This window comes from Hakea prostrata, chromosome 6 (genome assembly GCF_041222555.1).
Source record: "Hakea prostrata isolate BN-2017 chromosome 6, UWA_Hpros_2, whole genome shotgun sequence".
Classification (NCBI taxonomy): Eukaryota; Viridiplantae; Streptophyta; class Magnoliopsida; order Proteales; family Proteaceae; genus Hakea; species Hakea prostrata.
Window position 1 is genome coordinate 34,209,718 of NC_142605.1, and position 25,352 is coordinate 34,235,069.

The window sequence follows — 25,352 nt, forward strand, 5'->3', positions numbered from 1 at the left end:
ATCAAACGAGATTACATTGCTAATGTCGGAGAATAACACCTAGGTGGATAAGCTGGTTTCGCTTGAATTCGATTAAGCCTTTCTTGTCAGGGCATTTAACATTGATTCGATTTTCTCGGAACAAATGAAAGCAAACAACGCCTTAACTACTCAAACAAGAGAAGCACATCACGTAAAACTTATTACACATCCAGTGCAATGAGTACCCATGGATCCTGTAAATACGCCATTGCCTTTGATTATTGAGAAAACAATGAAACCCACGAGATATAGATTTCATCATAACATCACAAATGACCAAAGCTTCTCAATTAAAATATTATGTAGATGAAGAAACCCTAACCAGATGGCAAAGTGAAAGTAAAATCCTAGATAAACCCCATTTCTCGAAGTAATTCTACAATGACACCCAATCACTCCTTCGTAAGCCTTCAATTTCTTCTTGGATTTCTTACTTTTTTAGATATAAAGAAATATTTTTGTATGTATGTGGTGAATACATATTCAACCAAAGCTAATTTGAATCAACTTATATAATCATGTCTACTTGAAATTTTCTTCTTGGATTTCTTCTCTCCTTCACTCTTTTGTGTTATTAGATGATCAGTTGTTAAGGAATCTTGTCCAATGCCTGTTGGGATCCATTCATGGTTTGAATGTCAAAAATTGCGCTGAGTGGGAAAAGTATCCGGATCCATGGCCGAGACATAGTGACTTTGCATTGGGCTGGTAAACCTTGCGCGCTCGGGCCTGGTGATGGGGGGGTGCCTATCCCCCTGGTTGTGTGCGGCCCCCCGGTGCCCATGCGTCTCTTGTTGGGGTGGGGGACAGTGCTCTGCTCTTGGGGGCGGTGGTATATCATATATTTATGGTCTTCTTTATTCCGTTGTTGCGGTGTGTGTGTACTGATGATCTGTGTATGATATGTTGACTGGTCCGTGGACTCATCCTCTTGAATATTGCTTTTCTTTAGCTGTCGGGTTGTGCCTCTATTCTGTCGGGAATCAAGTGCATGTGGGTGGCTGGCGGTTATGCTGGTCCGAGGCTTGGAGTTTCTTTTCTTGGGTTGGGTCGGGTTTCCCTTTTCCGTTGTTGCGCGTTTGATTTTTAGACTTCGTTTACCTTTTATTCGCTTTCTTTGTATTCTTGCTCTTGGTTATGCTTATAATATTATTGTTTGATTGGCCGGATCCCGGAGAGTATCCCCGGTCGGGCATGCCGGCCGGCGGGGGGGGTGTAACATCATGTCTACTTGAAATTTTCTTCTTGGATTTCTTCTCTCCTTCACTCTTTTGTGTTATTAATGATAGTTGTTAGAATCTTGGAATTGTTTATTATGTTTTTAATTTCAAAATTATTATAAAAATATAGGGGGAAGGTTGGCTAGGCAATCCAAGTGTATTTTGAGGCAGAGGCAAAGGATGGCCCAAATAAAAATCACTTTGTTCAATGAGCACGTTCTTGGCAATCGTCATGTTTCACTATAACAATGCATTTCTGCCTCTTGTAGTGTGTAGCAGATTAAAATACATTATGCCATGTCCTACCATTACTCAACTTGCTCTATGCTGGTTTGGTTTCACAGATTATATCGATTTGGGGATCAGTAGATTGAAATATTTTTATTATTATGGGCTTGCTCAATTTGTGCATGTTCAATTTTTTCAAAAATCCTTAACACTAATGACTACAAATGTGAACAAACTTCTTTCTTTTTCCTACCCAAACAAAAACAAAAGTGAACTAACTTTAAAATTTTAAGCTATCAATTTACAATTGTTGATCTTATTTTCATGTTCATCGGTCCCTATCCCACAAGAATCCCACCTTCAACAAACCCACAAAACAAATAATAACTTAATGATTTTAAAATTGATTACTAAAAAAATTATTTTAGAATCTTATCATTTCATATGAATCATTGAAAAACTGTATGCGATAACGCCATCAATTGAATAAACAAATAAAATTAAAAAATTACCACGGGGTGGCCAAATGGGCACGGCCGAGGGCCGCGGGATGCAACCCGCGGGCCCCCCCCGGGGCGCCCCGCCTTGGCAAATGTAAAAATATAAAATTAAAGAATTACATTCAAATTATAATGAAAATCCATCTTTACTTCTCTTATTTTATTGAGAATAATGACTAGATTTGTCAGGCAGACTGGTTCCTTAAATGGAATATACCATCCCTTTCCTTTCTGTTTACATTTTATGTTTAGGTAAACCTTCTGTTTACATTCATTGATGTGTGTGAACCTATATGTATATTTTTGTGTACCTCTAAGTTAATACTTTCATATAAAAAAGGGAGGACGCAACCAACCCCCATCCCCACTTAATTTTTTCAATATTTTTTAGAAAAACTCATTTTGAATTTATTTTAATTTTTTTAATCTTTTGGTCCCCCCCCCCCCCCCGGGAAGGGGGGGGGGGGGACCCCCCCCCCCCCCCCCCCCCGCCCCCCCCCCCTCTTCCATTGTCAAATATCAAAAATTGATTCCTCCAAGTCCAAAGCATTGGAGAAAATTTTTAAGGTATAAGCAATGGATATAACCCCCAAGGGTTGGCTCATTGGCAATAACCAATACATCTTAGTGAAGAGCTCAGAGCTGGATTAAGTTTTAAATTTTCATAATACATATATTTAAATTATTACATAAAATCTATCATCAGGATGTAGTAGAGGTGTATACAAGCTTCACAAGTAAATGGCTTTTGCTCTTCCTTCTATGAACTCTCTCCTATTGAAGCCTATCCATTTCTCCCTCACTCTCTTATTGAAGCCTATTAATGGAATGACATTTTCTTGGAGGTATCAGTGCACGTATGACGTATCCAAACTCATAACCACCTCCTTTTTCTAGTCTAATTGTTTGTTGATTCTTTATGAGATATTTTTATATTCTACCTACTTTGCTTTTGCGTTGAAGGGATGATTTGACCACGAAGACCGAGGTTCCCTGCCATTAAATATGGTAATTAACGATGGAAAATGCTTTCTTAATGTCATTAAAAGCAGTTTGACCGCTTAATTATAAGTCTCAATATCCTTAACCTGTTAACCCCAATAAAATAAAATACAATAAAATAAAATGTAGCGATTTACTTAGATCTTATTATCTTTGACATTTAACTATTTATTATATATCTTCATTTGATGATTCAAAATTCTTTGGTCCATTCTATGGCTCACACAACTTTATAGGTGTGCTGTAACAGCTCCTCAACAAATCAATCCATATCAATCTATATTGGTTTACAGGTGACCCGATCCGAGACTGGGTCCGGGTCCAGGTCCAGGTCCAGATCCAACAACGGTTGCTGTTCCTTAATTGGTACGTCCTTTACTTGGCTTTAAAGATTCTCATGCGCCGGTCGTGACTCGTGAGAGGTAGCTTAGCTTAGCTTCAAACATGGGGAGAGTTGATGCAGCCAACAACGTACAGAGAGGGGAAAACAGTGACAGCACACATTACCCAACTAATAAGCTGGGACCTGTCGGTCTTTTATTTATTTCTCATTTTGAAAAAGCATTAATAGAATAGGTGAGGGCTCCCACTGCTAGAGGAGGAATCTCTAGTCTTAACTTACTGCAAGATTTTTCTCAACTGCCAACCCAACTGCAACTGCAACTGCAACTGCCCTTATTGTGAATTGATTTGATTTCCAAGGATGGGTAGAGATTACTAGATTAGATTAGAGACCCCACCTGGCCACCTCCCCAACTTCCTTTATGTGGTCACCTCTGTTCTGTCGTCTCTTCAACATTTCCTTTTTCTGGAAAAAGCAGTTTTCTTTTCTTGGTGAAGCCATTTTCATTAATGAACTGTCAAAAAGATCCTCCAGATTGAGAAAAAGAGTGTCAAATGCTCATGCAGCCATTTAAGTGATCAATCAGCGATTAGATGTAATTCCATGTGGTTTTTATGTCTAAGCCCAAACATCACATGACCACTTATCAATGTTTCTTTCCCCTCCAGGTATAACCTTATAAATTATAGTTGTTGTTGTTGTTCTCAATTTGTCTGCTGGGTCTCTATGGTGATTCTATATATGTACTTGAGTAGTTACTCTGTTTGTAGCTAAGTACGTGGTACAGTGATAATTGAGAGGCATGTATGTAGTGCATCGCCCAGACACCACTACAAGCCACATGCATGCGGCATGCCCCTAATCAATGGTCAATCCCACCCAAACTCAGCTAAGTATGCCTGAGGCCTTCTGATCGATGCTAGTTGATGCTATCTGATCAGACTTACTTAATATGGCAAGTGCATGTCCTGACCCAATTGTACATAATTTTTTGGATGATGAAGATATTTCCCCCAAATGTCAATGTAATTACATATGCATTAAGGTGGTGCTTCTATTCACTACCAAACTGTCCCTTCACTTTTGGTAACTTATTACTCACCACACCATAACATGGTCGGTGAAGCCTTGGAGATTGAAGTTTCTCTGCACTTTGTTCTTCTTGGTAGGATGGTTCGATCGAGCGACGTAACTCAGTTCAATTAGTCACGATAAGCAAGTCTCACTGACTCTAACATCTTGACTTACTATAAACTAAACCTGATTATCAAAAAACCGGGGTAGCCCATTAGGTAAACGGAGCGGATTTAATCCAAACCCGAGTTCGAACCGAGATGCATAGAGACAGAATATTATTACCTCGTGTGCGGACTGCGGAGGAGGGTGCACAGCTAAGAGGTAGCGTGGGCACGTGTTGTCATGTGCTCGACCTAAGGAGTCAATAGGGTCCCACCCCAAAAGTCCAAAGTTAAAACTTTACTCTCCAAGAAGAGTATCTCCACCTCTATCCTCTACTTCAATGATCTGTGTTTTGTGTTTTTTGCTTCTTTTTTAAATTTTAATATCCGTTGATCTGAATCTGATGCTCTTCCGCCAATCACCAAAAGAAGTGAGGTCTTTTCTTTATTGGGTCAAGAGAAATGTCACCATGTGTAAAGAAAGATACGGTGCATGGTGTAAACAAAGATCACGTGCTGTAAAGCCAAAATCAGATGACAGCACGTGAGAAAATGTTACAAATTGTGCCTTCTTTTCCCTTTAGTCCCCAAAGAAGAATGAAAGATCATATTTGATTGTGTGTAGTGTATTGGGACAGGAAAATTGCTTGCCTAGTGGGCTGGCTGACTTTAATAAGGCCCACTTTTCACCCTCAGGAATCAGGATTTTTGATGGCCCATCTAAGCCCAAGTCCAGAGTACACTATGGGATAGCCTGGGTGTTTTGAAACCATAAAAAGATTACCGATTACGTTACCGGATAGGACCCGGATGGGGTGGGCTAAATTTTGGGTTGAGATGGGCTTTTTTAAACTTGGACTTTAGGCCCAAGCCCACTAGTATGACTTTTTAATATCTGATGATGATGCTGATTGCAAATTGCAAACCTTAAAAACGAATGACCAAAGAATCTCCCAACTCGGTCCCCATGTGACCATATCTTTTAGACTTTTTACACATAAATACCACCATCAAATCTTGATCAAGATTTGAAGATGAATGGTGCGTTCTTCCTTGGCTACGTCACCAGTGACTTCAGCCCAAGAAATGATGAGGATATCTCACTAGGGTTATAATATAACCTAACCAAAATTAACTAGGGTTATGATAAGGTGACCATTCCTTCTGATCTAAAGGTGCACATAAGGTTATCACTACCCTAGTGGCACCGGATGCATAATTTGTCACGGGGGTGTTGACAAGCACAAAATTTATTAAGTAGGATCCACTCAAGGACGAGAGAAAAAGGTATCCAATACAACAGATCAGCAAGGAAAGGCCACAAGCTTTCTTTCAATGGACCAGGAGGAGACACGTTGCGGGAGCAGCCTCGTTGCAAAGTGAGATGGAATGGACGGTTAGGATTTAATAATCTCCGATGAGCAAATGATAAAGACAAGAACAGAGAAAGCTAAAAAGGGGTAGATAGAGTTTCGAAGCTCGAAGGTAAGATATCTTTCTGGAAACGCTGCTAGAGAAGCGCGAATCGAGTGATACCAAAGAGGCAAAGAAGAGAGAGAGAGAAATGGCGATCAGTGTAGGTGCGTTCCCATTCACGATAGTATCACACGTGTTAGCCGTAGCAGCTGCGGTTATGGTGTTGGTATGGTGCATCCATTTCAGAGGTGGACTTGCTTGGGAAGCCGAAAACAAAAGTCTCATCTTCAATGTACGCTTTCTTCTTCCTTTACTCTGTTTCTCCTTCTTCTACTTCTTCGCCTTCTTCAATGATTCATGTTGCTACTGGTTTCGATTTTATTTCTTTCTTCTTCTTTTTTTCAATTGTTCAATCGATCGGTTTTCCTGGCATCTTGTTTTAGTTTTAAGTTTTCAAAATTTCTAGGTTTGAGCGAATCGTAGTGGATTTCGAAGGATCTGAATATTAGCTCGAATCACATGTATTACAAACAGCAATTGTATTTCAACGGCTGGCCTTGTTAGAAATTAGCGATTGGCTTTGGTCAATGCCAAACATTTGGGAAAGTTAAGCATCACCTGCTAAACATTACGAACCATTCGATTAAACATTATCCGGCTTTCCTTTCATCAAACTTCTAATTGTAGTTGCATTGTAGTTGCATTTGGATCGCATTTTCGAATTATTTAATCTGTCAGTCAAAAAAGAGATTCTTTTTATGTTGGGTCAGTCGAACTCCATTCGTATTTACTCATGGATTGCCTTTTGACCTTTTGGGTTATTTTAGTTTTTGTTTTTCTTATGGTAGTAAGTGAGAGGATCCCACTGTAATTTTCTTTTCTCTGATCACGAGCAGCACGACCTAACCATCCGCATCTTTGGAGCAAGTGTCTCTTTCTTCTCCGGACTATTATTGAATAGAATACAATTTAATTTTCCAAAGTAAAAAATTTCAACCAAAGTATTCTTTCAACTAGCCGTATTAAAATTTTAATAGCAGTTATAAAATATTTTTGTCCCTTCCTGTATAATTTTTATGGGAATTATTTTTTATTTTCTCTCTCTCTCTTGAATTATTTCTCTGTTCAAACATGTGATTGTTATGGACCCCTGATGAGGCGAAGGATATGGTTGCTTTGCCATTGGTGTGGTGTTCTCTCTTGTTTTGCCATTAATGTATTTTGTAATCTCTTTCACACATCAATAGCATAGAGCATCTTCATCCATTTTATTCTCTATTTAACATCGTAATCTATACCAAACACTCTTATGCCTCTCTATTTCTCTTTTCCTTAGAACTGGGAGACAACAGTTTTCATGTTAGAATAAGGTAGAGTGGTGATGACGACCACCACCCCAAACAAAACAAACAAAATTCTTTCCATCTAATCGAAGATGGCTAAGCAGAATTACGGTGTACTAACCCATTAATGGCCCCTGTGCATTAGAAAAATATTTCTGGACAAGTGTCTATAAGAAATTCCCTTACCCATTATGCTTTTCTTTGTAATTTGCAGATGCATCCAGTACTGATGTTAATTGGTTTCATTATCTTAGGTGGTGAAGGTGAGGACGTCATCTTATAAGCTGAATACTGTATGATGTGCCATTCAAATTCTTTGCTTACCTTGATAAGAGTGTTTATAGTGTACCTTTTTACACAATGCAGCCATTATCAGTTACAAAGCTCTTCCATTTTCGAAGGAAGTCAATAAGTTGATTCATCTGATTCTGCATGCTTTAGCCCTCATCCTTGGGATTATAGGCATCTACACTGCATTCAAATATCACAATGAGAGCAGTATCGCCAATCTTTACAGTTTGCATTCCTGGCTTGGGATTGGAGTCATCTGCCTTTATGCTATTCAGGTAACCCACCTTCAAGCTCACCCCAGAGAAGTTTCTAAGCTGGTTCAGTTTTTTCCAGATGGATATTATTCTGGTTCGATTTGCTAATGATGAAATGCTTTGGCACTTTGCAGTGGATATTTGGGTTCGCGTTGTTTTTCTTCCCAGGTGGATCACCCGGATTTAGAGCCGAATCTCTCCCATGGCATGTTTTGTTTGGGCTATTCGTCTATATCTTGGCTCTTGCGACGGCAACACTAGGCTATCTGGAAAAACTCACCTTCCTGGAGAGCTCAGGTTTGGCCAAGTATGGGAGCGAGGCATTCCTAGTCAACTTCACTGCCCTTGTCACTATTTTATTTGGAGCCTTCGTAGTGTTAACTGGTGTTTCTCCAAGAAATGTAGAGGAGGAATTAGGATATTCATCTATTTAATCCATCTTGCATCACAGCATTATGAGATAACTAGGATTAATTGTATATTTTCCAGGTGTTTGGAGCCTATGGACTCCGATTAATGCTGTAAAATAATAAGCATTTATCTAAAGCTTTTCTCTTCTATCATTACCTCCCCTGTTTTCGTTTCTGCTGGGTATGTTGCCTGTATACGTCTAGACATAAGCAGACAGGAGATGATCAGAACAAGTAGTAACATTCAATAAGCAAGCCATGCATGCACATTGGGGAAAAATGAAATAACTAGTTAGATTAATTTCATGGGGAGATGCAGCAAAAAACGATGTCTTCATTCCTCAAACCACCTGCTGCGGCTAGAAACTCTTCCCTTTTAAATGAGGAAGACGATGTTGATGATGATGATGATAGGGACTTGGGCTTTTCTGTCTCAACAGGCCCTGCAGAAAGTTTTATCATCTCTGATCTTCTCCTGGCATCAGCTGCTGCTTTTCTCTCTCTTCTTCTGCGGATCACATACTCTTCTGGGATGTACACATCCATTACCGCTCTGGCTTTCTAAAGAGAGAAAGATAAGAGCAGAAGAGATCAATGAAGAGGATTGGAGCGTGCTCGAAATTTGAATGCTCAGAAAAACCAGGATCTTGAGTAGGAGAAAAGGAAGGAAGGAACCAATTTATGGGGAAAAGAAGTAGATAGGTGGTTTTGATTCTAGGGGCGTTGGTACCAAGTTTTGCCATAAACAAGAAACAATGCATTCTCTGGAATCTGGTTTAGTTATTTTACGCCTTTGTGCTTCAAATTTTTCTATTTAGTTGTCAGTTTTCTGAAATCTGTTTCCTGTCTCCTGTCTCTGAACATAAAAGATACCAGAAAAGGACATTCCATAGCATTTGCAGGTGTCCTTAGGTAACTCTGTGGTTCTGACTTGTATGAATATGTATATCGAGTTTTCATTTTCTAAACTCGTCCATATAAGTACTTCAATCGAACACGAAGCATACACGTAAAGAAAGGCGATCTTAGCTCGACATGTAGATTGCCATCTGGGTGCAGCCGTGTTGGGATTGAGTGCGGTTCTGCTGGACTGAAGCAATTAAGCAAACACGCGGAACCTGGCAACGCACGGAATTTGGAGAACTGAAAAACTTTAACTTCACATTACTCCAAAAGAAAATAAAAGTAAAGCTTGGAACTGTTCCTGGAACTGCCAGATTAATTAATGAAAACTCATAACAGTAAAAGCAATGTAATTATATCAGGCACTCAGAAGGGAAAGCTTAAATGAGTTTTTAATAAACTTGATAGTTATTTAATTAAACCTGAGAAATCGCCATTATGAACGCATCTAGAGTCAAACTTCGATTAAACCCAACTACATGAACTTTCTTCGTTGGTTCCTTGGCAATTTATAAATTCTAATACAGGGGGCGAGTCGGTACCTTTTAACCCCTTAAACACTCTTTCTGCTTACGCCAAACAGTGGGTATTAATTTTTACCGTGGGCCTCCCTCTCTGTCTCTCTCACCACATTCAGGATCTTCAGGTGAAGGAAGGGTTTCACACCAATCTAATGTGAAATGAAGAACATCACTTCGACTTTTTGATAGGAAAGCCTCGGAATTTTGGGCTAAGTTTGTTTGCAAAGGTAGGGTGGGAAAAAAAAAATGTGGGTCCCATGTATAATGGAGTGAGAAAGAAGGAAAGGAAAGAAAAGAGTTTTGTGAAAAAGTGATAGAGGTGGGTCTCACTTTTTACTTTTCCCAACTTTCTCACAAAGTCCCACCAAAATATGTGGGGTTTTAAAATGGCATGGGGTGTGACAGTTGGGGTGTCACATCAATTTTCTTTCCTTTTTGTCCCCACTTTCCCATCCCAAGCAACCAAACAATCTATTACTTTGGGATTTAAAGGAAAAGTGAGAAATTTACACTTTTTTCAAGAATTTTCCCATCTTTTTTTCCCCACCCAACCTTTATTCCAGCAAACAAACGCAGCTTTGGGGGAAAAAAAGAAGAAATATTGATTATATGTTAGATGATTTGATGTTATTCTGAATATCGTCCATCCTATCAAAACAGTCGCAGTTAGGAACTCAAGGTAAGTCATATGCTAAAGTCACGGACAAGCCTTCCTTCAGCTGCCAAGAATTCCTTCTCTATTCTCCATTTATGGAATTGAACTCTTCTTTTAAGTACATGTACATCTTTAATGAATAATCTTCAACATCAATTGGGATCAGAACTCATGAATCTCGCCTACTTTATAGATGAGATCTCCACCTAATATGTAATGTGGAATAATCTCACCTAATATATATATATATATATATATCCAGACTCAAAAGTGTTCTACCCACAAATTTGGATGAGAAGAAAGATAGGTCACATGGGGTAATGCGTCCATATACTTGACAATTTGCAGTGGGATCTTCTTTTATGTTTTTCAAATGAAGACTTATATATATTTGGATCGTTTGTTTTTCTGCTGTCCTTTTCCTTCTTTTGTGTGGTAGAAGATACTTTGGTTGAATGGTTTTTCACGTCACCAACCCACCCTCTAGTGTTCCTAGAATGAAGAAGAGCTGGAGTAGTAGTCGGCTGGAAGCTTCATCGGGTCTTCACTCCATGCTTCAGTGCAACAGTTCTCTTTCACACTCACGGTTTACTTGTTCTTGCTGAAGATATTGTCCGTGTGGAGCTTCTAGCAATTAAGTGTGGTTTGGTCAAGGCTCTTGAATTGGGTTTTCATGTCTAATAGGAGAAAAACTTCCTACTCTGTAAACTAAGCAATCAACAAAACTATTACCCGACCTATTTACAAAACAAAATTTAATAAATTCAAAACTAGATATATAACAAAAAATCTCATCAGATAGTGTGAGGCAATTTACAGGCATTTAAGCTATAAGTGAAGTGTCAGTTGAACTGTGTTTGTGAAATTTAAAAGTAACCTCAAGCGCACGGTATCGTGTAGCTAATAGGTCGATCTCAAGGAGATATGTCATTTATGATTCAACTTCTTAATAGTAATGACAGTGGAATGATTCAATTTTTGTTAACTAATTAACTAAACTAAACGATCAAAATCTATACATCTAATGCAATCGAATTGAAACGAAAAATAAATTAAACACAATCAATGCATAAATAAAAGACAGAGAAAAAAAATGCGAACAATAAAAAGAAAAAGAAAAAGGGAAGTGATCCGAGTGTCAGCTCTGGATCAAGGTAAGGGGAGTATTATAATAATAATGACTTTGACCGTGGATCCTTTTCCGTAGCTTACAGTCAACCGATCGGGGGTATGGATATTAAAGGAAAAAAAAACAGTGAAGAAAATAAATAACAAAAAGTAAATAACAAAGCAATAAACAAAGCAATAAAAGGAAAAGAAAGCCTTAACCAAAGAGAGGCACGACTGTAGCATCTCTGATCAAGGATCCAGGAGAAGGGAGAACAATAAATAAATGCTGAAAGTAAATTGCAAAAAGTAAATAACAGAAAGTAAATTGCAGAAAGTAAAAATGAAGCCTTAACCCAAAGAGAGGCACGACTGTAGGCATCTCTGATTAAGGATCCAAGGGATTGGAGAACAATAAGTAAATGCTAAAAGTAAATCCTAAATTAAGAATATGAAAGGGTAGATAGAAGCGGGAATGGAAAAAGGAGAGAAGATTAATAAAGAATGTTACTTACTTGCGAATTGAATAAACGATTCGAATCTCAACCAACCCTAACAACCAGATCTAGATCTAGAATGATCAAAATCTACAATTGCTAGACCCAGAGAAAAACAAATCAAAAAACTTGAAACTTGAAACTTGAACTTGAATTGCATTACATAATAAAATTAAACCTAAACATTCAATCTATAAATTTAAATATCACAAATGCAAGCAAAGAAAACTAGAGAAAGCCTAAATAAACTGAAGAGAGAAGAAAGAATGCTTCTACTAAGCTCTAAAACACATTCTCCTTTGATGGAGTATGCTCTCCTTTTATAGAGTTTACATGAAATATGATGCACGACTGAATTTTAATAAAACTTAGGGTTCCTATCTGACTCAGCCAAAAATCAGCACGATCGAACATTGGATGACCATTCGATGAAGGGCTTGATCGAAACTGGACAGAGACATTCAAAAACGAGATTTTTGCGTCATCTTTATCTGAATATAATTCTTTTTCCTCTTTTTCTTTCTTTAATCAAATCCAAAATAGAAAATAAGATATTGATGTATGCAAGGACTCTTTTCTCCATGTGGAGTCTCTCAATAATATCTATGTAGATTTGATTGATAATTTATAATCTCAGCCGTAGATCAATGTTGCCTTATTTATCTCTTCAATATTTCGGAGTTGGCCCATAATCACACATCTCTAGCCCATCATGCTCCAGATCAGGCCCATTTCCGCAGTTGAGAATTTGAATGGACTTCTTGACGTATACAATTGCATGATTCAAGCCCAAAACTCCAAATATTTGCTTAAATCTTAAAAAGTTTTAAAATCTGCAAAAACAACATAAAATCCAAGGTAACTCCACTCTAAGTGTATAAAATGCATGCTTTATGTCCTAAGATTTCACACATAAATGTGCTCATCAGATTGCATCTCTGATGGCCTCTCTAACTCTATAGTATTCAATCTCAAAGGATAGATTGTCCACTTGATAGCTACTCTTAGCATACCAAAAGAGGAAATGATGGAAATGCCCACTTCTACAAATGGTGCACAACCATCCCTAGACCATTCGATCCAAGCAACCCCTTTACCATGTTTGGAGCTGGGATTCCATCTCCTAGTGCAACCCAATAGTTGTGTGACTATCTAATGGAAGAACAATAATGTGCTTAGTTATGTGATTTCATTTATTTCAAATCCATTTAATTATTAAAAAAAAATCCATATAATTATTAATACCATTAGGTTATGAATTTTACCAAAAAAAACTGAAACTTTTTGAATTTCATGGTTCCTAAAAATCGAACGCACGTAAAAGGAAAAATAAGTGATATAGTCACTGTAATTCTCAAGATGAATTTATTCATAGGATTTTTTTTTTTAATAGAATTTGATTATCGGATCTATGCAATCGAACGGTTAACTTTTAATGAACTACCATCGAATACATCTGATTCCATGAATTTGAAATTGAAAGCTAGCAAAAGCTTGGATTTTTTTTTTATTATTTTTTTTAATAAAAAAACGTAGATTTCATTTAAGTGAGTAAGATTTTGTAGGTGACACATAACGTCAACAGAAAGCTAAATAGAATAGAACCTCCACGTGTCAATTTACGAAATGTAATCCGAAGAGAATCCGAAGATGCCCCACACGCTGTCGGCAGATTTAATGATGAATACTACGCCGTAGTCCCTGAAAACCTCGGCTGTGTTGGTGATTTTTCTTTTTTTTTTTTTGGTAGAAGAAGTTGGTGATTCTTATCAACACAAATATCATGCATGCATTCATGACCTCATTGAAACTCTCGGTCACGCTCTTGCTGTCTTGCATATGGATATGATGAAGTTTGAATGGACAAGATTTGTTCAGAGACATCAAGCTTACTACTGTACAGTATGTACAAAAAACACTCTATTTATTATCCAAACTACAAGGGTGATCTTCCAAGTTTCAAGTTCAACACAGGTGTGAATAATATATTAACGAGTAAAATTATTTCCGACAGAACAATGTAGTTTTTTAATATTTTTTTAATCATACAATAAAAGTAAAATCTATATGAAGTATTTAACTTTGATAATTTTACCAGTATTTAGAGATGGATCTTACCATTGATATATCATTTAAAAGTATCAAGAGTGAACAGGGCGGTGATCCAAACTTAGTGAAAACTAGGAAAATAGACTAAAGCTTCAAGAAATCAATTTTGGGGGTCCTTGCGATTCAATACTTTATGGCCAAGTTGCACATTCCAACTTCAAAAAATAATTCTTTAAGAGAGTAGATTCTTTTTTCTTGAAAGAACTCTTTAAGAGAGCAAATATCTTAATACTATTCAAACAATATGGATTTTTTTTACCCGCATTGATAAAAGATTAAGATTTTCTTTTAAGTATATTAATTTTCACTACACTTAGGAAAAAAATGTATAAAGTAGACTAGAGATCAATCTCCCTTATAAACATGTAGTAGACAGGTATAAAGGAAGCACAGTCTTCTACCTGTGAGGGTAGCAGACCCCAGAGTCATAACCACCACGTCCAAAGATGGTTGTTAAAATACATATTCCTCATTTTGCAACAAGGGACCAATTAGTTTGGCTGGGGGAGCACCAAATGACAAGTATTTGTGGTTCATTCAGCTTATACAATATTCATGGAAGAGACAAACAAGAAGAAAGCTATGCAGCCTTCTTCTAGTTCTACACTAGGTCGATGGGAATCAACTCCATCTTCAGTTTGGAAGGAAATTTGGAACCTAAAAGCTCTTCCCAAAATCGGTTTTTTTTCTATGGAGGGCGTGTCGTAGAGGTATAGCTTTGAGAGAAGGGTTGAAAGTCAATAAACTTCTATCAGATCCCTTTTGTCAGCAATGTAATCACCCAAGTAAAACCTCATATCTTACATTGTCATTTTACCTTAGTAATTTGGTTGGAAGCCCTCTTTCACAGCGTTTCCCTAATGAGCAGAGTTTTGATTTGGGGTAAGGGGTGGATTCATGGAAGGAATGGCAGAACTTGGACAAAAGAACGCATTAAAGGATTGAAAAGCATGGCGGGTTCTATTGCGTGGTATTTTTAATGGTTGGCAAGGAATAAACTGGTTTTCAGGAATAGTGGAGAATCCAATTGATATCATTAGAAAGCAGGGAGTGCCTTTTGAGGAATTTGTGAAAGCCCCAGGAATGATACCAAGGAACTGACAATAGAGTGGAAGTCCATCACGGGAAGGACCAGAATGGATGAAAATGAATTGATATGCATTTTGGCGAAAACAAGAGTCAATTGGTGGAATTGGAGTAATCTGTAAAAACAAATTAAGCTCTCAAGTTTTGGCTACTGCAGAAACAATGCCATTTTTTTGTGCCAGAGAAGGGGAAGCTCTTGCAATAAGAAGGGCTCTATCAAAGGCAACATAGCGAGGATTAGATAAGATTACCTTTGAATTGGATTGTTGGAAGGTGATAAGTCCTTTGAGTAAAAATACTCACTCAGCTCACCTTTCTCTCAAACCATTATGGATACTACAACAACAACAAGAAGAATAAACATATTATGCATGATATCCCTTTTTTGAAGTCTCAGTTAAAATTTTGTGTTTTTTTTCCCATATTTCTTATTCAGCTAATACAGTAGCTGATGAGCTTGCTAGGAGGGCCATGCGAGATGAAGATATGACATTTGTGCCCATTTCCTCTCTACAGTTGATCGGTCTTTATTAACTCTTTTTTCATGGATTTTGTTTCTAAATAAATAAATTTTCTACCAAAAAAATTAGAGTTTTAATGATGTGAGATGGCTTGCCAGTTCCTAGTGAAATGGAGAAAGGCTGTAATGCCTTTTGCTTTGAAAGGTGAGAGACATGTAATAAATGGTAGTAGGGTTATAAACATTGTTGTGAGGGGACCTCATTATTGACCTGGCTAAGCTTTTCTTTCTTCTTGGAAGTATAATTATTTGGCCTGCTTTCCTAAATTATTACAAAATAATCAGGAAAACAGATGTGCAATCGTGTATACAAATACTCTAATATAATGATTCATATTTTGAGAATCCTTAATACATGTCCTAATAATATTTAAAACTACAATAAAAAAATCACTCTTATATCCTTAATATGTTAAATAATTATGTTAAGTTACAATCAAATATTTATTTTACATAAAGAATTAGAAAATTACACATGTCTCATACAACTCTACGCATATATTAGTTGTCATCATAGTAGATGTTTATGTTCTGAGTTCTCATCACATACATTAGCTATGGCTATGAAATCTTTGTTACTTTAAAAAGATTGATTCATTTTAAGAAAAGATTTTGCTTTTACTATTACTAATGGAGAACAGAAAGTCTTTGAAGGAATAAAGTTTACAAAAGACAATCGTGAAAGCATGCAAGAGTGTCTCAACATCTTTTTTCTTTTGCTTTAATATCAAACAAAGATCCTTCCTTCCTTCCTTCCTCCAGCGAAGTTTCTCATGCACTGCCAGCGTTTTATAATAAATAAGAAGAAAAGAACAAGAATTAATGCTTAGAATTTACGGTTTTCTCCTTCACTTCACGTATTGTTATTAGGAGAAAATTGCGGGAAGCAAGCTTCTCGCGCCCCGGTACAACCGTTATGATCGAACGAAATGTAACCGTTACAGCTATAAATGAAACAAAATTGCAGTTGTTAGTTGGTTAAGCTAAGTAACAGCCACAGATGTTATAGGTAACAGCGAAGCGATGACAGTGATACACTGTATCACCAAGGCATCACAGATGAGATAGAATTAGAAATCGATCAAATAACAAGGTTGTGGGACCCAGTGACCCACGATCACATGGACCAGCTACAGCTAGATCTTTATTTTGGCGTGTTCTCGAAGCACTCATTTTTTGATACCGGTTTACCTGTTTTCCACTCTAATAATGGATAAACCCTACCGTATTAATCGCCGACGAGAAATTCAATTTGGTACTATCCAGCTAATCATATGATGCCACGTCATCAACTAACCTGAAAACGGAAAGTCGAAAAAGAAAAAAAAAAAAAAAAAAGAATTTTGGACTACCTGTTCTGGGCCTGGCTTCTATTTCTACCCCTGCTTCCAGAGAGAGAAGGAATCCCTTCTGGCCAGGAACGAACACTGCAGAGAATTCAAGAGGTTTCGGCTTGATTTTGTGGAATTTGAGTGAGAGAATTTAAGCAGTTGGAAGAAATGGCAGAAGTGGAGACGAAGAAGGAAGAGACTGTTGTAGTAGAAGCACCTTCAGATCCTTTGCCGGACAAGACTCCACCGGCTGTTGAAGAAACTCCCAAAGATGTTGCAGAGGAGAAAACAGTGCTTCCACCACCACCACCTCCAGAAGAGAAGGAGAAGGAGAAGGAGAAGGTTGATGATTCCAAGGCTCTAGCAATTGTTGAAAGTAAGCTCTCTTAACTGTAGCTTCTCATCCACTCTTCCCTTTTTCAATCTTTTCTTGTTTTTCTCCATTATCATCAAGATCTTTTAGCATGCAGCAAGCTTTGAGATTTGTTTCTTGTATTAATTATTTGCTCATTTGCTTGAAGTGATGTTGTATGCTTGTCAGATTACTGGTAGACTGGGAGTTCGACCAAAACGGGTCTCTTTATTTGAGTCTCCTAGTGTGAAATTAGATGAAATTAAACTGAATTCTGTTTGAGTAGAGGAGGAGTTGGGGGATTTGGTGAATTGATTACGGTTGTAGGTCTTTTTGGCCTCTACCCTTTTTTCAGTTATCTCTTAGATCAGCTACTTTCCCTGCTTAGTTAACTTTATACTTTATAATTCATTATTCTTACCTCTGGATGATAGTTTAATTGAAACAGAACAAAAAGGATTCTCTGATTTTATTTTTTTTATTCCAGGGCGCTGTTGTTATTACTTTTTTTGATCTTGTAGGATTCTTCTTCTTTCTTTTACACCAGCTGTTCTGAAAAAATTTATGATTGAAGAAAAAGAAAGATTTAGTTGGATTGATATGTCATGTCCTCTTTAACAAGTTCTCTGTTTCCTTGCTTTGCTTCTTTGTTCTTTCTAAATTAAACCCAAACGAGATTTAATGTGAAACTGGTTTAGGATATTGGAAGATTTCTAATACCGGGCAGGGTTCGGAACCTACTGGTTGTTCCATCTCCTTCCCTTAATTCCCCCATCCCTGTGACCCAAAAAGATAAATTGGATTGAAAACTGGAGAGGCCAACAGGTTTGTGCAATGAATTCAAACAGAAGTTCCCTTTTGATGTATGCATCATTTACATGTATCACTTTTTGTCTTTTTTATCTGCCTCTAAACAAGCTCATGAGGTGAATTAGTAAAAGCTGAGGATGGCATCAATATTGTCTAATCATTTGAACCTTCTTTGCAGACGTTCCAGAACCTAAACAAGAAAAAAGTTCTTCAGCTTCCAATGACAGGGGTAATTGTTGAATTTGTGCCACTATCTCTTATGAATGGATTTTCAGTCAAAATATTTTTCACCAAATTCCTGACACCTTGTTCTTTTTCTGTGTGTTTGCCAGATGTTACACTTGCACGACTGGAAACAGAGAAGAAATTAGCTTTAGTACTAGCATGGGAAGAAAGTGAGAAGACAAAGGCAGCTAACAAGTAAGAGAAAATCGAATTTTTGTATTTTTGGCACATATTTCATATTTCAGATGGACTGCAAATAGAGATGGTTGATGATCCTATTGTTAGCCAAATTCACTTTGGAAACTGAGACTGAATCTTGCCTGGTTAAATTCTCTGGAAATATCAATGCTATTCTGGCATCTTATAACTTCTAACAGGATCCATCTATGTAGCAATTCATAAGTTATCACTTAGCCATCAGCAGTGTTGTCAGAATTTTCAAAACAGTCGGATCAAAAGCCTCAAGTTTTTTCCATCATTTAACTTTATTGAGATGATCATGGAAATCAAAAGAATTAATTTAGAGACTAAATATCTATTACATGATTTTCTTCACTCCATGGCAACATGAAATCCTGTAAGCTAAAACTTCGACCATTTAACAGGGCCGAGAAAAAGCTTTCTGGGGTTGACTCGTGGGAGAACACTAAGAAAGCAGCTATTGAAGCTAAGCTGAAAAAGATTGAGGTAAACAATCGTCCACCTATCTAGTTTATAAAATCCTTGGTTTTTTTCCTTTCTAGATAAGAGTATTTTGTTAGGGAGGGACTTACTCGTAGTAAAAGAAACAGTTTTCTTGACATAAACCTTTGATGCATGCAGGAAGAACTGGAAAGGAAGAAGGCAGAGTACGCGGAGAAAATGAAAAACCTGGTTGCTCAAATCCACAGGGAAGCAGATGAAAAGCGAGCAATGATTCAAGCCAAACGTGGAGAAGAGATTCTCAAAGCAGAGGAGACAGCTGCAAAGTTTCGAGCAACTGGGAATACTCCCAAGAAACTAGTAGGATGCTTTGGATCTTGATTTGAGTCTCTTTGTGTAGATTATTCTTGTGTTTGTTTGCTATTACATTTGTTGTTTTGCTTTTCGGAGTTGTGATAAATGTGTTTCCTTCTGTACTGTGTATAGTGTGCAAGTTTGATGAATTTCTATGTAAATAGGAAAGCATATTCAGTTTATGGAACCAAGTTTTTTACAGTCAGCACAGTTGTTATTCAACTTACAAGTTACAGTTACAAGCTTCCTGTATTATCTCCATTCTTCAATGTCGGAATTGAACTGGTCAAGATTGACGAGTTCAGACGAATAATGTCGGCTGCAACACCATGTGACAGCATGTGCTTTGCATATTATGTAATTATGTAGCCATAATGTTAGATTCTCTGGATTCCCAAAAGAAACAAAGAAACAAAACCACCCAGAAACAGAGGGTTACCGGGAGTAATCTTGATATGCCAGATTTCAAAAGAAAGAAAACAACCCAGTAGTCACAGAGATTCAACTCTGTTAAAGACAAAACCTGATAGATGTCAGGTTTTTAGACATCAAAGATGAAACAGAAATATTCGATTTGGAGAAAGAAAAGCGAAACTCAAATCTTCCCTTAAGATAATGCAGGATCAAAAGGGCCAAGTGAATAGATGATCAAGGATTAAAATCCTCTGTAGTTCACCCAAGTTGTTGAATTTGATGCGGTTTGAGATGAATTTAAGATTGATACGTGGAAGGTGTAACATCCAACATTGTGAGCTTTGTTTGAATCTAACTTTTTTCTTTGGACATTGCACTCTCCACATGTTAGGCTCTCAGCCACCAAATGCACAGGGGAAGATCAACATCATAAAACAGGAGGAGGGTTTTGTTTTCTAAAGAGTGGGGTACAGGGATGGGGATACAGAAAAGATAAATTCCAAAAAGCAAGAGAACAGGGAGAGGATAATGTGGGTGACCTGTGGCAACACCGTGTTGCCTCTTAAGCCTTAGGAGACATTGCTTCAGTCTTGCGCATTAATTATCCAGCAAGGCATTTTAAATCGTCGAATTGTGATCTTGAGTAGGTTAAATTGAAATCTAAACCAAAATCTTGGATCTGACGGCCCAAAATATTGGAGAATGGTCCTACACATTTATTGAAGCTTTTTCGAGCCTTAAGGTGGGTGTAAAGGACAAAGGATTGAATTGAGTAATCGTTAATAGTGTATTTATGTTATAGTAGTGGTAACCTCTTAAATCCTCGACTTCACTCATAGTAACAGCCATCCAGCAACAGCTACAAATGAGCACCATGTGGCACGTTCAAAATCACAGCCATTAGTTGCTTAGCATTCTATTTGTTTTGAGCACTAGTTTGCACATAACTCCGGCCGGCGACTGCAATGTCATGGGAAGAGGGTAGGGATGAGAACCCTAGAGGATTATATTGTTGTTTGGTAGGATAATCCGCTTTGGTCATGGCCAAAATTTGACTTAAAAAGAAACAAATGATAAACAACCAACAATTGTCATTTTATCCGACCCTCTTAAATGGCCACTACAATGAGCGCTTCAAAGGATTTAAATCCCAAGAATATGTTGGATTTGAAATTCTGTTCTTCCACACTTTTCTCCCTCCCCTTCTAATGCAAATCTTTTCCATCCACTATCCATTCTCCCATCCCCCCACCCTTCATAGTTGGGCCTCCCCGTGGCATCAACCAATTATGAGTGTGGGAGGATGAATGGACAGCCTACCTGGGTGGAGAGAACCTATACTCCTCCCCTTCCTCCCTATTCCTTGGTTCTATGCCCCTAATCCGTGTGGTTCTATGCCCCTAATCCGTGTGACTAATTTGATGATGACAAAGAAAAATGCAACTCTTGGCAAGAGTATAAATTGGTTTGGTTTTCAGGAATTTGGGTTCTTTGACATTAAGGCTGAAACTTAACCAATAAACTTACGATTTCCAAATCTAAGATCTGGAACTGTTGACTTTGTGTATCAGTTTCTTAGCCATTCTAGGTTACCTGAAAACATCTATTTCCAAAGCTTTTTCAAGTAATTATTTTAACATCCCAATTCTTGCAAATCACTTTTTTTTCCTCTTTTCTTTTTTTTTTTTTCTGGTGAATGTAAACCTCTATTGGATTAATCTAGAGGCTAAAAGTTAGTTAGCCATTTCTAATTAAGAGTGAGTGCAAATTTGCTTGATTGCATGTGTATCTACACCAGTTGGTACTACCAGTTCCGATTTCGGGGATCCAATCCAACCTACTAACAAATCAGTAGGACCAAATCCACCTCAATAAGGCATAAGCTATTAGTGGACCAATTCTACTATCACCAGTTCCGGTTTAAAATTGAGACCCCCACCCCCTTAGCTGTTGGTAAAGCCTAGATAATCCAACATCACTTCATTGGTCAAGTGCACAGTTCCAAGTAATTGATGTGTCTCATACAACATAAATATATTATATATATATATGTGCATTACAATACTAAACATATGAAGTTGAAAACATTAGCCATCCATAAACTCAATGAAACAGCTAAAGACAGCAATGGAAAAACCAAAAGAAGAATGTCCCAACACGGAAAGGCATCTAGTATCCTTACGCTCCTCCTGGGCATCCTCCAGTTCCGAGTTCCGAGTGCATATCCTTGCCACATCAATGGAGAAACTAACAAAAAGACCCTAAAACACGTTTGGTTACCTCAAACGCAAAACAGAAGGAGTGCTCCAGCCAAATCCTCAATAGGAGGTTTCATTTAACAATGTGGGGAACAAGGAAATATTACTCATCATCTGACCCTGGAAGAAGCTTATCTCATCAGTACCTGGACCTGGGAAATCCAGCAGCAATCGCAACGATGTCTCCTCCGACAAATCTTCCATTTCAGCCACTTCATTGGAGCTCGACTCTTCTAAGGAACCTCCTCCAAACACGACATCATCATCACCACCACCACCACCAGCTGATCCCCTGAAGTTCTTGCAGTCCGCTTCCTCTGGTATACCTGCCACGGCGCTGGTTGGGGCCACCTCTGTTGTTACCCCTGACCTACATTTTGTTGACGTTGATCCTTGAGAAACAGGGGAGTTTTGACACTCCACCACCATTGACTCTCGCTTGTTTAACCTTCGAAATGATTCTCCAACGTCAGAATTCCACATCCGGAGAAAGTAATCTGAGCCGGTTTTCCCAATACTGGAGGTTGGTGACGATGACGACGACGATGATGGGTTGGGGTTTGGGTTCATGAAGGATTCCTTCGACAGACGCGCCTCAGCTTCAAGCCTGGCGCTCTCCCATTGCGCCATGTGGCGTGTAGATGGGGAAGCTGATGACTCGGCAACGGACCCAGTAGAACTCTTGCAGTGGGTTTGCGGATCTAGTCCCATGCCGACGAGACGCTTCTTCAAATGTGTGTTCCAGAAGTTCTTGATCTCATTGTCCGTTCTTCCCGACAATTGTGAAGCTATGGCAGCCCACCTGACCCAGAAAATTTTAGCATTTCTTCAGTCACCAGTTATTCTATTAACAAAACCAGAAAACTAAAGAAATTCAGAGACGCCATTATAATCGACGATTATCACATTTCCATTTCTATTCTCCTGATTTCAACCAGCGAATCTTTTAATAAATAAAAGATGAAGGTCTCCTAAAGACTAGGTAAGTTAGAATCCACTATGTAGGGTTTCATTCAGATGTGAACAACCAGACCAGGAGAACAAAAACCGAACAAAAAAAAAGGAAAATTTCCATGATAGGCTTAGGAGTAGAACCAGAAAAGAAAAATTAAGTTGAGAAAAATATTAGACCTATTTCCAAGCATGCCATGGAGCTGGATGATAGCCTTCTCTTCTTCGACAGTAAAAGGACCACGTTTTATATCTGGTCTCAGATAATTCGTCCACCGAAGTCGACAGCTCTTCCCACAACGAAGTAGACCTGCAAGCAAGAAACCCACAACAAGAATTACTAAAATAGAAACCCTGTGATTATCCATCCATGTACACTTTATCATTTTCAAAATAACAGATGAAATAGAAATCAGGGAGAAAATTGTGCATACATTTGAAAAAGAAAACAAAAATTAATTACTCCACTGTAGAGCACTAAAGCATTAATGATCCCTCTCCTGGTGCACAGCTCAGATTTTCATCATTCCCACTTTTTCACCCTTTTTCTTTTGGTATGGGTAAGGCACAAAAATCCAGAAAAATGATTTCTACCCAAAAAAAGAATTAGGAAAGGAGAATAGTGCATTTAACGTATTGTGTTTTCTAGGGCAAGTTATTTAAAATCGAACGAAAAAGCCATTGTAATTGTTCTTATTCTCCAGTACCAGTATTAACACAAGACATAACATCTTGGCCTTCATTGGGAAAAAGGACCATTTTAGGTAACTGCAATAGGAAAAGTGAAAATACAGTAGCTTTTGAGCTTACAAGCTGAAAAGAAGATGCAGTTAGAACTTCGAATTCGATGAATCATTCATAGAAAATCACAACTCCTCTGTATCAAGAAAATATGAAACGAGGTTCACAACAATAATGGAGTTTCTAAGACTCATGCATAAAAAACGATAAAGAAGATGAAACGTTTCGAATCTGTACAGAGTGTAAGTAAGAGATCACGTAATAACGCAGATTACAGCGCTATCGGTTACAATAACCGGAACCATAAAATTTCAAATGCTTAAAGGAACTGAAATTAACCATTATTTGGAATACCGCTTATGCAAAAAGAGAAGCAAACATAATTGAAGCAACGCAACAAGTAATGTAAAAACTCAAAAGAACGAGAGAGAGAGAGAAAAAAAATGTGGGTGTTCTACAGGAAAAATCAAGGAGATAAGGTTTAAACCTAAAACCAGGAGGATCAGAGACAGACCAGTAACAGAAGGAGAAATTGCTAACCTGCGAGCTTAGGAAGAGATCTCCAACTTCCATGCCCGTTGTTCTTGATGTATTTAACGAGGATCTCGTCCTCTTCAGGCGTCCAAGGTCCTTTCTTCAATCCTTGCTTATCACAGCAAGGAGCTCTTCCCATCTTCTTCGTGAGAAACTCTTGAAGAAATGGAAGCAGGAGCAAAGGTTTAGAAAAGCAAATGCTTTGAAAGCAGGGAGGACTTTATAACAAGAAGACAGAGGAGGAGGGAATACGACCGGTTAATGAATGAATCAGAAGTAGAATCTCAAAGCTTTTAATGCGTCGATCTTATCTTCGGAAATGAGGCCATCAAAAGAAGAAACTGAGAACGACCGGCGATTTTGAAGCCGATTCTCATTAAATGCTAGGTCTTTTAGAGAGAGATTTGAATCAGAAAATAGATAAAATAAGAACAGATTGGTAGAGAGAGAAATCTGAGAGTCGTAGCTGAGAAGAAGGTTAAAGACTAACTAGTGAAAGCCAAGAGTGAACAGCGAAGACAAGAGAGCTTTCATAATTTGCAGAGACATGAAGCTAATTAAATACACAGCATTAAAAGCGAAACTTAAGGGGAAAGTCAAGAATGAGACTGAAGAACAGAACGATAAATGCTGAACACAGAGTGCTGCGGAGACAGTGTTCTTTATATTCTCTTCCTGATTCACATTCATGATCCACCATTAAAACCACCCCCATCCTTCTCTCATGCGTGACTGACTGCATTTAGGGTTTGTTTCATAACTCTTTCTCTTCTCGTATTTGAAATTCTTATCATTCTGATGCATGATTCCTTAAAATAAAGAGCTGTCGAAGACGAGCGTCAAGTGTCAAGTCGACTCGTGGTCAATTTCCACTGTTCTGCCGACCAGTCAAATTTTACAATTTACTCTGTTTTCTTCACAGTTTGAAGGGACATAAAGCTTTGGTCTTTATTGATTGTTTACATGTTCAACTACAATTCTTCATCTATGAATTTTTTTTTCACTGTTATGGTTTTTTTTTTGGAGCTTATATGGCCCCATGGTCAATTCCAAATTCTATCAAAAAGACAGAAAACAAATAGAAAAGTAGTCAAAGTAACAAGCATGAAAATTAACAAGTGGTCCTTGTACAGTTC

The 25,352-nt window shown here is 37.9% G+C and overlaps 3 protein-coding genes across 3 annotated transcripts; 2 read left to right on the top strand and 1 right to left on the bottom strand.

Annotated features, from left to right (window-relative positions):
• Nucleotides 1-5,943: 5,943 nt before the first annotated feature.
• Nucleotides 5,944-8,359, top strand: LOC149013537 (putative ascorbate-specific transmembrane electron transporter 1). The gene is made up of 4 exons (XM_089159823.1): nucleotides 5,944-6,200; nucleotides 7,466-7,514; nucleotides 7,618-7,817; nucleotides 7,931-8,359. Exons 1-4 carry the CDS (start codon nucleotides 6,057-6,059, stop codon nucleotides 8,228-8,230), a joined length of 693 nt encoding a protein of 230 aa, XP_089015949.1. The 5' UTR covers nucleotides 5,944-6,056; the 3' UTR covers nucleotides 8,231-8,359.
• An 8,629-nt stretch (nucleotides 8,360-16,988) lies between these two features.
• LOC149013538 (remorin-like) lies at nucleotides 16,989-19,551 on the top strand. Its single transcript, XM_089159613.1, has 5 exons — nucleotides 16,989-17,311; nucleotides 18,276-18,326; nucleotides 18,430-18,517; nucleotides 18,928-19,009; nucleotides 19,145-19,551. Exons 1-5 carry the CDS (start codon nucleotides 17,104-17,106, stop codon nucleotides 19,343-19,345), a joined length of 630 nt encoding a protein of 209 aa, XP_089015739.1. The 5' UTR covers nucleotides 16,989-17,103; the 3' UTR covers nucleotides 19,346-19,551.
• A 2,141-nt stretch (nucleotides 19,552-21,692) lies between these two features.
• Nucleotides 21,693-25,063, bottom strand: MYB17 (myb domain protein 17). Its single transcript, XM_089159481.1, has 3 exons — nucleotides 24,223-25,063; nucleotides 23,122-23,251; nucleotides 21,693-22,792 (listed from the first exon to the last, which is right to left on the bottom strand). Exons 1-3 carry the CDS (start codon nucleotides 24,353-24,355, stop codon nucleotides 22,051-22,053), a joined length of 1,005 nt encoding a protein of 334 aa, XP_089015607.1. The 5' UTR covers nucleotides 24,356-25,063; the 3' UTR covers nucleotides 21,693-22,050.
• Between the last annotated feature and the right edge of the window lie 289 nt (nucleotides 25,064-25,352).

What these genes read in the sequence shown, in the direction of transcription:
- LOC149013537 (XM_089159823.1), top strand. Translation starts at nt 6,057, where the DNA reads ATGGCGATCAGTGTAGGTGCGTTCCCATTCACGATAGTATCACACGTG. An exon ending in ACAAAAGTCTCATCTTCAAT is followed by an intron (nt 6,201 to 7,465) that starts GTACGCTTTCTT and finishes TGTAATTTGCAG; the next exon opens with ATGCATCCAGTACTGATGTT. An exon ending in TCTGCCTTTATGCTATTCAG is followed by an intron (nt 7,818 to 7,930) that starts GTAACCCACCTT and finishes GGCACTTTGCAG; the next exon opens with TGGATATTTGGGTTCGCGTT.
- LOC149013538 (XM_089159613.1), top strand. Translation starts at nt 17,104, where the DNA reads ATGGCAGAAGTGGAGACGAAGAAGGAAGAGACTGTTGTAGTAGAAGCA. An exon ending in TTCAGCTTCCAATGACAGGG is followed by an intron (nt 18,327 to 18,429) that starts GTAATTGTTGAA and finishes TGTGTTTGCCAG; the next exon opens with ATGTTACACTTGCACGACTG. An exon ending in CTAAGCTGAAAAAGATTGAG is followed by an intron (nt 19,010 to 19,144) that starts GTAAACAATCGT and finishes TGATGCATGCAG; the next exon opens with GAAGAACTGGAAAGGAAGAA.
- MYB17 (XM_089159481.1), bottom strand. Translation starts at nt 24,355, where the DNA reads ATGGGAAGAGCTCCTTGCTGTGATAAGCAAGGATTGAAGAAAGGACCT. An exon ending in ATCTCTTCCTAAGCTCGCAG is followed by an intron (nt 23,252 to 24,222) that starts GTTAGCAATTTC and finishes TCTTGCTTGCAG; the next exon opens with GTCTACTTCGTTGTGGGAAG. An exon ending in CATGGCATGCTTGGAAATAG is followed by an intron (nt 22,793 to 23,121) that starts GTCTAATATTTT and finishes TTTCTGGGTCAG; the next exon opens with GTGGGCTGCCATAGCTTCAC.